General features: G+C 37.2%; 1 protein-coding gene across 1 annotated transcript in view; it reads left to right on the forward strand.

Moving 5' to 3' along the window:
- Positions 1-8,021, forward strand: part of LOC128905166 (golgin subfamily A member 4-like) — a 71,509-nt gene extending 63,488 nt beyond the window's left edge. The window contains 2 exon segments of the mRNA XM_054190780.1: positions 2,656-2,742; positions 7,444-8,021. Of these exon segments, the coding sequence (XP_054046755.1) occupies positions 2,656-2,742; positions 7,444-7,464 (108 nt within the window). The 3' untranslated portion in view covers positions 7,465-8,021.
- The last annotated feature ends 4,015 nt before the right edge of the window (positions 8,022-12,036 follow it).

Consider the following 12,036-nt stretch of genomic DNA (forward strand, 5'->3'; position numbering starts at 1 on the left):
GCCTGTCCCTGTGCGGGGTCTCCTTTCATAGTTCAGATAGGTATGCCATGTCTTAGAGGTGGCTCAGCAGTGGAACTGGTGATCTCTATAGACATTATTCCCCCTGTATTGAAAGGAGTTCAAGAGAACCTGTGCAAACTATCTAGGGTGGGTTGCCATTTACGCAGCCTGGTGAATGGCCCTAGAATCCCCATGAAGTAGAGACGTTAATGAACGCATCAGTTGCGTTACAGTGCTGGGGAGAAATGCTGAGGGTTGATAGTGGCTCAGTATCTAAGAGTCAGGAGTTATGGTTGTAACCTGTAACCTAGCACAGTCTTTGTAAACTGTACATGTCTTCACTGGGGGATTTTACTGTCTTGCCCTCCAGTCCAACTTTATTTTTTTGCCTTGTCCTTGGCGCAGGGTGTATGAAATGAGATTGCCAGCTTTTTCTAAGCATGCACCTTGTTCACAATATCTGAACCTGGAAATACATGGTGGCATAAACCACTAGGTCAAATTAAATAATATTTTCTACAGACACGTGAAAGTTGCACTGTACAACTGTACAGCACACTAAATCTGAAGTCTTCCAGAAATCCTAGATGCTCTGCTTGTAACTTCATTATGTTGTCTGGAGTCTGTTCTGAGGCCAGAAAATCAGTCCAAGGGTTGTATGTTTGTAATAAATGTTTGTACTGATATCGACTAGGTACATGGAAGAGTGCAGTGGAACACATGTGTGTGGGAGATAGTAAATTTATGCAGGTATTTTTCTGGCACCTCGACATGTTCTTGTGCATTCCAGAAAAACAAGGGGTATTTCTGTAAAACTTTGATTTTGAAGGTCCTACCTTTGACCAGCACCTCTTGAATTATAGAGGGCACTGATTGTTATCATTGTAAAAGTATTATTTTCAGAGATGACGTGTCTGAATATGTCAGCCTGATAGAAAGAAATGGGAAGGCAACCTATCATCTCTTATAGCAGAAGTAGCTATTGTGTTTGGGAAAGCTCAGGGCCTTTCTATAGGTAGGTACAGAGATGCACACACAGGAACATACGTGTCTGTATTCACATGCTTGAAGAGTTATTAAGGTTTTTTTTATAGTAGAATAGACTGTTAGAGTGATAAGATAACCCTATATTAAACACACTATCCTAAGTTATGCGGTCCTTGTAACTTTGTTTCATAACTATGCAACTGTAAATAGCCTTGAATTAATTCCGCTTCAAAATCTCCCTAGCGGCCTCAAAAACTTGGAGATGATTTCAAGTCACTGCTAGTGATAAATCACAAAATGGATGTTTTCGGGAAAGGTTTCAGATAGCCCCTATTTAAGTTGGCACAAAAGTATCCATGCTTTCAGGGAGTGTTTGCAGCATTTGTAGATTTTTCTGTAATATTTGCACGCACACCATTGTGTCCTGCAGAAGATTGTCAGGAGAGGGCTTTCCTGATAGCTCTGCTACAAAGAGTTTGAATAGATTGTAAGCTCAATGCTTCCTAATCTTTTAATCCTAAATAATTGTGATGGGGCTTTGGGTAAAAGAAATTAGAAAAGTTTTATGTTAGTTCGTGGCGCTGAGCACATTCCTTTTTGTATCTTGGAACTGCAGTAGAGACACATACTTCTTAACTATGGGAACTATTAATATCTTAAAATTAAGCTTTTTGAGCTGAAAAGGATTCAACAGGATTTGGTTTGCTTTGCTTTCTTTTTGTTTTTATCCCTAGTTAAGTTAGATACTGAAACAATTGTTGGAAATTAAGGCTATACCTCTCACTTTTAGCTGTGCTCCTTTTTGTCCTGCGGCTGCTTTGTTGCGGCAGCCTCCCCTCTTCATTCCGCATGTGAGACTGGCAATAAACAGTAGACATTCAGAGCAGTAATCTTATCTTATCCACATTCTTTAAGAGCAGTCGTAACTGCTTTTGTAGCAGTCACCTTCTGTTTGAGCTGCACTGCAGCTCTTACTTTGACCTTTCTTGCAAAAGTTACCTGAGCCTTGCTTTGTGCCTTTTGGAGGTTTTTTTTTTCTTCCCACTTGTCTGTTTATAAAATGGAAATAATCATTGCCTGTTTTGCACAAAGCTTTGATACTCTTACAGCTTCTGTCTGAGGAGGTCTAAATGATTCGCCATTTAAATACGGGGTTATTGTATACCTGCTAAAAATATTTACGCCACTGGAGTTCTGCATCTGACACTTGGATCTGCTTTCCCAGTGTTTCATTTCCCTACAAAATATTTGGATGATGTGAATATAGTTGAATCCCTAAGGGCTTTCTCAGGTGCCGTGCACCTGAAATGTGCTTTTCAGAAAGGCTGCAGTAGGATCAAATGTGGTAGGAGCAGTATTTGTAACAGTATGCTGTCTTCATAATGGACATCAGGTATTTGAGGGTAGGTACCATAGAGCTTACATCGTATTACAGTAGCTGCTGTTCGTGACGGTGAAATGAAGATTCTTCATGGTTTTCAAATAATTCACATAACGTGTCATGCATATACGATGTGAAACAAGTAGTTAAATCTTACTCGTTTCAGTATGTTTTCCATTGATATTACTAAAAATGGCGTCCAGTATTCTTAAATGAAATGCATTTCAAAATATTTCAAAGCATTTAATGCATATGAAACTACTTATAGGTGACGTATTTCTTTTTAGACGATGGCCAAGGTGATAACAACAGTGCTGAAGTTCCCAGCAGATCAGACTCAGAAGATACTAGAACGAGAAGATGCTCGACCATTGGTAAGTTACATAAGTGACCAAGTTTTATGCAAGAGGTTAGGTCGCAAGAATAAGGAATTAGAAACTTTCTTTTACATCTCTTTTTTTTTTTTTTCCCCCCTGTGTCCGCATGCAAGAAAACTCCTTTTCTCCCTCTTTCCCTCTTCTTTAATGGAATGTCAAATTCCAGCTGTAGGTTTGAGTTTATAGCAAAAGTGAGGAAAAAAGCAAGCATATTGTCTTAACTATTATTTCTTATCATTGGTTGGGCTGTATTTCTGATAGTTCTGGGTATCACAGAACGAAGCAAGTTCAGTCATCACTGCTATTCTGCAGATGAATCTTCTAATCAAAAAAGTAATCTGACAAAAAATTCATGTTTCTTAAATTCAGAAGTTTCTGTGGAGTCATACCAGTTTTCATGAAAAATATGTCAAGAGAGATTTTTTCAGTCCTGGGATGAAATTTCTGGCAAAAGCAAAAGGCATTTTGCTTGTGGAATAGAAAACCGATTAGCTCAAACAACTGGGATATGTGTGCTAGAAGTGGGATATGTACATTTTTATCTTGAGTATCCGAGCGATATTGGGGTTTGGTTTTGGGGGTTTTTGGGAGTTTTGTTTGTTGGGGTTTTTTTAAGACCCTGCTTTACTTTTGTACTGCAAAACAGTCAAAATATGTCAGGTTCACTCTGGGTCAGGACAGGTCAAAAATAAAAGTCTTAAACACTTCACTTTGGTTTTGTTTGGTTGGGTTTTTTTCAGCTTCAATACACTTTTTATTACGTGACAGTTGCTTGGTATTTACCAGCTAATCTATTTACCAGAAAGGTGAATTTGGACTTGAGAAGCAGATCAAAAAAAAAGAAGAATATATGAGCGTAAACATTTCTTTGGTATTACTGTTACTATTTTATGTATTGGAGCTATTTTTTATTAAGATAAAAACCACAGTAATACTTTTCTCTACATTGTATCTGGAGTCAATGCTGTGATCCCTCTCTTTGTGGGTCAGTTAGTAAAATATTTATGAATTGAAGTGAGAGGAATAATTACATTCTGTTTCTCTCGCTGGTCTTGCATATATATTTATTTAGCACTTTCAGAAATAGAATAAAATAAAAATTTGAGCATTTTTACATTTCAGTTGAAGTAGTTACATTAAAGGCCCGTTGATCCATCAAAACACATTTAAAAAAATTTCTACTATTTCATCTGCTTAAAGTGTCAAATCTGAGCAAAGTGTTAAATACTTCAGCATTTTCCTGGACACATAGCAGATTTGAGAGTGACTTGCAATCTTAAATATTTAAAATACTTTTAGAATTATATAAATGCTGATAATACTGCAGCTCCAACAAGTATCGTGCATCCCAAACATGATTTTATATTAATTTTCTCTTTCTTTGACCTTCAAGTAGAAAGCTGGTGGGGGTTTTTTTGTTTGTTTGTTTGGGGTTTTTTTGGCAAACTAGAGTAATATTTAAGAAAACTTTTGAGTTCTCTGTTGGCCAAAAGAGAGGTTGGAATGAAGGATGAACCTTATTTTGCAGCTCTTTGATACTTGAAACCTGGTCTTCTTAAAACAGATATTCACAACTTCTGATACTCAATAAAACTTTAACTTGAATTCATCCAGCGAGTTTTGGTCCTTGGTATTAAAGGTTGTTGGTATTAAATTTTGGCTAGAACATACACAGAGGTTTTTCTGCAGGCTGCAAGTGCTTTGAATGTTAAGGATATAGATATAGGATATATTCAAAGAGCTTCAAGTCCTGATCAAAAACTTCTTGGGTTTCACATAGCAGTCCTTTGTTGGGTCAGATACAGCCTATGAATTTGCTCCTTTCCAAATGCACAGAGGTTAAATTAGACATCTAATGGAAACTCAAATATTAGGACATATTAGGGAGGATGCAGTAATCTTTTTTTCTTCACTTTCAAAGTTACTGAATTTGTTTACTGAAGCCCATATTATTTTGGGGGGGCGAGTCTTTTGTAATTCCGTTTAGGACTAAAAAGTTGGAGGGGTCTTCATAAATTATTCTTTCAAGAAATATGCTTGGTTTTTTGTATTTTATTTATTGACATTTACTAACATGGCAGTAGTATTTCTCAGTACTTAATGTTGGAGTGATGCTGGTATTTGAAAGTACCCAGTATTTAGTTCTCGTGAGCAATAAAGTTCTGAAGTACAGCATAAATGTGCATTTTTAACATAAAGCTTGTTTTTTTTTCTGTGTGTTAGTTTATGGCCAAACATCGATAACTAATTTGAGTGTGTAAATTGTTAATTAACTCTGCTACTGGAAAAGAATAAGCGTATGTAGTGCTAAGTATCTGTGAGTAATTATTTACCCTCATAGTGGGCATATACTTAACAGATTTCTGAAAAAAATTAACAAATTCCTAGGCCAATAAACATATGCTAGATCAATGTATCTCCTTCACTAATCTAGCTTTTACTACATAGTTATTGTGATCTAACTGCAGCAATCTCATCCGTAAGCAGTAGATGTCCACAAAGTTCTTCTCTATACTATTAACAAAGTAGTCCAATAAGCTGTTTTCTTCCTGGCTTTGTAGTTTGCCTCACCTCGCAGTGGTATCTTCTGAATATCCCATCAGTCTGTGCTTAGTTAGCATGTGGGTGAGTGAAGCCTAATACATCCTTGTTTTATTTAAAGATGAAACCTGTAGTATGAGACTAATCGTTCTTCTGCTTTTTTTTTTTTCTTGATTGCTTTCGTTTGTTAAAAAAAAAATCAGTTTTTTTTGTTCTAGATGTGAATGATGAACTTTGTTCTACTCTTAGTCATGTTTTGCTTTACAAAGCCAATTTTGCAAATGGCAAATATTGATTCCAAACCAATCGTCTGAGTTATAAGCATTACTTGAAATGTTGATTGAGCTACAGAAATCTCAGTTGTAGCAAAAACCAGATTTTAATTCAATTAATATGTAACATTAAATTTTATTGCACTTGGCTTTGTTTTGTCTTTATTCACTTTCTGACCTCCTTTTTCGAATATACAAATAAGTCAGATTTATGAGAGATATACGCTGTACTGCTTGACATGAATTATTACATTGTATAAATATGAGAATGGATTATTTTAAGAAAGATTGATGAAATATTCTCTGTAGAGGGGTTCGGTTATGATTGCATTTAGACAGCAGTACCTTTCTGAATTAGAGCTTTGGCTTGGTGTCAAGAGAAGCTAGAGCAGAGAGATTCGGGAGAACAATTCGGAGAGCCTTATGCTCTCAGTTTATTATGCCTTTTTTCAGCTTTTCTTAAGCTACTTTCATTATGAATCTGCAACACTAATTGTAGTGTTACAGAAAAGCAATGGCTGATTTAGGCCTGAAGATGCCGATTGCATCAGAGTAGCCAAGCTAAACAAGCAATAGCGGCTGAGAGAGGAGTAGGATATGGAAGAACACTGATAAAACTTTTTCTGCACTGCCTGATAAGATTACAATTTGAGTCATTAGTGGTGTATGATATTTAATAAACTCTTCAGATGAATTCTATAGGATACGGTCAGCCCAACTTTCCTGTTCCTCCTTTGCAACTGAAAAGCTTTGCACGGTTGCCAGGAATTGATTGAGCGCGTGTGAAGCAATCGCTATCAGTGGGCTGAAATGCAGTGGTTGTCCCGCACCACTGCCGGAGCAAAATGGATTAACTTAGGCTGTTTCCATTGCCGGTTATCACAATGCAGTTGCCGGGCTATCTTCCTCTCTTGCAGTCACGCAAATAGAGCCTTCAATACAAAATAATATCTATTTCAAAGGAAAAAATCTGTTCACCTTAGCAAACAGCCCCACTTTCTACTTTATTTTGTGTTTTTAAACCTTTGAATACAATAGCGGATCCACTTAATTGCTGTTAAAACGTGATAGAGGTTGGACTGTTTGCCTCCTGGCCTTGACCACGTCTTGACAAAATCAGCAATTGTTTCTTCTAGTCCTCTTCTGAAAAGAATTGAATTGTTGGTAATGATAGGACAAAGCTATTTACAACGCTATTGCAGAAAGCATGTTTGAGACCTGAATTAAAAGTTCAGGCGTTCACAGCCACATTTGAAACGTATCAAAGAAGGGCTTGATTTTGACCTTAATGTCAGCAGTTACCTGATATACTTTCATAACTTGAGCTAATATGTGTGAAAACTGTTCAGACCTCAGAAACCGCTGCTACTTACTTTTTTTCAAGTACTTTTGTGACTTATATCAATAGATTGCCAGCAAATGACATAGTATTCTTGCGTGCATGAAATGTAGAAATTAAGATGATGCTGACTTCATTGTGAAAGCAACAAATATTTTCCTGCTAGGGGATGCGTTTTGCTAGACCCAAAATTTTACTTCATCATTTCAATTTTGATGGTAAGCCTTATGCAGAGAGGAAAACTTTGTTTTTCATTGGATTAAGATGCAACGAAGTGGTAGGCTATCTATTTCCAGTGAGACTTCTGACCGTTTCGCTACAGGTTATTTCGGTTTTATCTCAGTTTCTCAACTGTTTTGCAGATACCGGAATGGAATTGCTTGCTCAAAATCAGTTAATAATTTGGCAATGTCACTTATCTGAAATTCTTCCATCTCCTATTCCTATCAATAAACAACGTCATTGTTATTTTAATACTACGTGCTTCTGAGTTGCTCTCAATAATGTAATATTTGTTCATTTGTTCTCACTTCTCATTGTTTTCAGTCATGGCTAAGACCATCTTGAAGAAATTGCGACGAGGATGTCTCATGACACTGCTGCTTAAAAATATGTTCATATCTCTGTTGTTGGCCCTTGAGAAGGGACACGAAGAAAAGCTATTATTCAAGGTCACAAATGGAACAGCAACAACCAAAACTCAGCACCACCTTTGGACCATGAATATAGTTAAAACTGCCTTGACAAGAAACGCTAATCAGGGGTTATCTGGTGATGAGTCTTTTTTCTCTTCTATTGAACACTGTCTTCTATTTTGTGTTAAAGGTTATTTTTTTAAAGGAGAGAAAAGACTTTATCCTAGGAAGGAATTGCCCACTACTGTATCTCTATACAGGCTTTACTGGGTGTTTTTTAAGAGCTGAAATAAATGGTTTGTTTCTTCTATTTATTTTTTTATTTTTTGAATGAATTGTGCAATACATTTTTGGATGGGTAGCGGCTGAGGTGATTTTCCTGATGAACTAGGCACTCTTGATGACTACTGTCTCCCGATCTGATCTTATGATTGTTTGCTAAAGATCACTTCTATATGCTTTTGCCTACAATAAATCCAAATTGCAGTACCTCATTTGTTTACTCCTAGCTTTTGTACTTATATTTTCTGGAGAAAAAGTACATTACTGTAAATTGTAAATAGTTAATACATAACTGTATCATATGCTGACCTGTGACTGTTGACAGCACTAATCTGACAAGAGCTGAGATTAAATAAAGTTTATTTACTGTATAATTGTGGAACTTCTTTGATATGATTGTTCTTTTGAAAGGATCCACCAGTTTTGTTCTTATTCCTGGTCGAGACATTCTTAGCTGAGACATTTCCAGGCTGAAATCCCTCTCATAAGAAGAGCTACTCGAGTACATTGAACTGTAAGAAGTCAGTGGAGCCCTTCAGATTTTCAAGGGATCACAACCTGTGAAACACACGTGGTGAGCTGAGAAGCTGGCGTAAGAATATAGCAAGTAGGGAAGTTTGCTTTGTAAAGATTTTAAATTATGTATTTTTGTTCTTTTAAATAATGACTGTCTGCTCATTTTGGCATGTGAGTCTTGATCCTCTGAAGCGATATGTAAGTATGGATAAATTTAACTTGTTATCCAGCTACTTTGATATTTACTGTATCGATAACCATCATCCGTACTGTGTACGCCAGTTTGCCAAGATGGTTCAAGGTGATCAGTCCTCCATGAATATAATTTCTAGCAGGCGTTTATAGGAGCAGCAGTCCTCTAAATAGCTCATCTCTGAACATAAGCAGGCCTTCCAAATACACTGCCTGCCTGAAAGATGCTTCTGAATACTGTTAGGGAGCGCTGATTAGTGGCCGATGCCATCAGGCCTGGAACATGCATCCTGCCACGTGGATGCTCAGTCTGTTCCTCTGGGTGCTCTCCTGTTAGCCAAGGAAAACAGCGGGTCCTCCTGACCACAGAAACAGGTTTGGCTAATGTGCTGTGGTCCAAACTGACAGATTTGATTTGTAGTCCTGCTCCAGAAAATTTTGTATTTCTGTCTACCCAAATTTTGTATTTCTCAGACCGTTATCTAGATAATCTCAGCTTCATATGGTATTACCTTGGCATTGTTGGCGTTTCAAGACTCTGCATCCCCAACATTCGCCTCTGATTATCTATGAAGTTTATCCTTTTCTCTTATAACTCTCCCTTAACCGCCTGTAAGATCCAGCCGTTCCTCACAACGCTATCCAGGCTGGATGGGGCTTTGAGAAATCTGGTCTAGTGGGAGGTGTCCCTGCCCAGGGCAGGGGGCTGGGAACTAGATGATCTTTAAGGTCCCTTCCAACTCAAACCATTCTATTATTCCATCCCTTTTGTCAGCTTCTCATACTGTTACCTGTCAAGTTCAGACATTTCTGTTGTCATGGCCAGTGGTTTTCCATGTCCTGTTCAGTTGGCTTACCCTCAGGCCAGGGCACAGACAGCAGCCTAATATTTGTGCGTGGCTCCAAAGACTAAGTACAGGCCAATAATATGTAGGATGTTTAAAATAGTCAGGGCTTGATTTGGTTTGGGGTTTTTTGGTTGTTTTGTTTCTTTCTTTTTTTTTTTCTTTTTCCAAATGCAATGGGATTCACCTGTTTTGTCACCTGCAGGAAAAGAAATGAAGACGGTGGATTTTTTTTGCACACTTTTGTATCCTAATGAAACTGGGAGAAGTGCAACAACTTGAGTTCTCCAACATCTGTTGTGGCCACCAGCTAAAGAAAACATTTGGCTTTAAATTATTGTTTATGGTCTAAAGCGACGTGGCTTGTCTATCATAGTTAAGGACCCAGAGTTCCATCTTTTATTCCCTACTGCCTTGTCTCTGGCAAAATCTCTTCATTTTCATGCTGCTTTATTATTTATAGCTGCCTTTTTTATTTTTTTGAGCTTTTTCCTTTTATGAAATGTATCGAATTTGGTCTTAAAAAAAATTCTTTGTAATGGTTTCAGTTATAAGATCTCCGCTTCTGTTGCGTAGCAGAACGGCATCCTCCAGCACATTGCCTGATAAAGCAGCAGCCTGGACCGGACTTGACATGGGTACATTTGGCTGTGAAAAACACGTGTTCTTCTTGTAGCTGGCTGAGGATTTGTGGGATTTTGCTATCGCTATCATTACAGCAATCTAAAACATAGCTTTGCATTTCAGGTTTCCATGTAAGGTATACGTTGTCTTAGGCTTTGGGAAAGTAAATGCAGGGATCCATTACTCTGACAGTGAGTATCACTATGACCCCGTACAGTTCTCTTGTCCTCACAAATAGGCTATTTTTCACACTTTCTCTTTTTCTTCTTTTCTCGTTCCATGAAAGATACTAGTTATAGACTGTACTTCGTCAAGCATGACCTAAGTGCAGTGCTGCAAACTGAACTAGCCTGTATAATATTCAAATATTCATGGAGCATTGGATGGAGTAAACAACTTTCTTTTGTTTTCCTTAAGTGACCTAATTAAAGAACACAAAGGAGTGATCCTTGATTCTTTTTTTTTAAACTAAAATCAGATCGCCACTGCCCAAATTCATATTTTGAAACAAATGGTTTTTTTCCCCCTTCTATACATAACTCATAAGCAAATACATGACTATTCTGTAACATAATGGGAAAGTGTGTTAAGTACAAGAGTTCTCTCAGACTGAAGTTTTAACTGCTTCTAGATAGATTTTTTTTTTTTGAAAGAGAATATGTAAATAAAGCATTGTTTTAGAGTTTAAATAAAGGAAATGAGTTATGGTGAAAGCGTGAAACGAGCACTTTACTTCGAGTAGTGTGTGGGGTTTTTTTTGGTTTGGTTTTTTTTTTTGGTTGGACTGTCATAAAATACTGCTAGTCGTGCCAAAGTGACTATAAACGAATATACTCCAGCACACAGATACTTCTGATTATAAAATATCCTTGTTTAGACACACGTAGCTAAAAGCCAGACCGTATCAAAGTTTTGGCTGCCTTTTAGCAAAGGTTAGAAGATCCCAAGCTTGTTCAGACTGGGTTGTTAAAAGATGCTGCTGCGAGAGAACTTTTTTGGACTTACGCTGAACTTTCCTCCAGTTTTACATACAATATATATTGTATTTATAATTTTATAAATTATAAATAGACGTGCATAGAAAAAAATGTGTAGATCTGTTTATATAAAGATAAGACTTAAAATGTTTATCAAGTGTCCTCTGGTGTCCCTAAGGATTAAACTTTGTTAATTTAAATAATAAATACCAGGTTCTTTATTCCTGTTTTATTTCAGGGCCTAGGCTGATATTTATTTCAGCCTTTTTAACTTTTTCAAACTTTTTATAAAACATGATATATAAATCTATCCAACTTCCAGTTTTGCCATTTATAGTCCCTCTTTCTGTGAGCTATACTAAAATTTATTTTCTTTCCTACGTAGTATGTGGGATCGGGTTCTGCTATCTTAAATGAGGATTCCTGACTCTCCAAAAACAAGGATTAATACTGAGAAGATCTCTTTCATTTTGTAATTCATACTTCTTGCGTACAATCTTATTGTCCATTCATATGTGCTACAGAAGACTTTTTTTTTTTTTTCCCCTTCTATGGAGTTTGTTAAATTGAGAAACTTCATTTTCGTTTGCTTTTTCAAGAAAAGGCAGCTCTTTCACCATGCTATTACTGATTCATTATGGAAATCAAGATAAGCAGAGACTGCCAGTGTCTCTCCTATGTGTGGGATATCCAGACCAGCTATATATGAATCCTCGGGGCTGTTCCTAGGCCCTGCTCCTCAAAAGCATTGCTAGCATGGGATTTTCAGACTCTGTTTGGTTGCGTGTATTCGTAATGTTGCAAATTAGAGACGCTAGAACAGAAGCGGTAAGTTGCGTGTTATTGTACATTGCGTTGATGATCTAGGAGTTGCCACCTTTAATTTTCTCGTCTCTTGCAGCCTCTCATTTACACTGATTCCAGGCTTCCTCTGTTAACGTTGAGTTAGTGGCCCCTATCTATTAGGATAATTCTAAGGGCAAGTTGACTCAGGGTAAGCACGTCTGTAGAGATTTCTTTCATTGTAGAACAGTGACAGCTATCATTTCCTACAGTTGCCACTTAGTA

The sequence above is a fragment of the Rissa tridactyla genome, chromosome 2 (assembly GCF_028500815.1).
Source record: "Rissa tridactyla isolate bRisTri1 chromosome 2, bRisTri1.patW.cur.20221130, whole genome shotgun sequence".
Taxonomy (NCBI): Eukaryota; Metazoa; Chordata; class Aves; order Charadriiformes; family Laridae; genus Rissa; species Rissa tridactyla.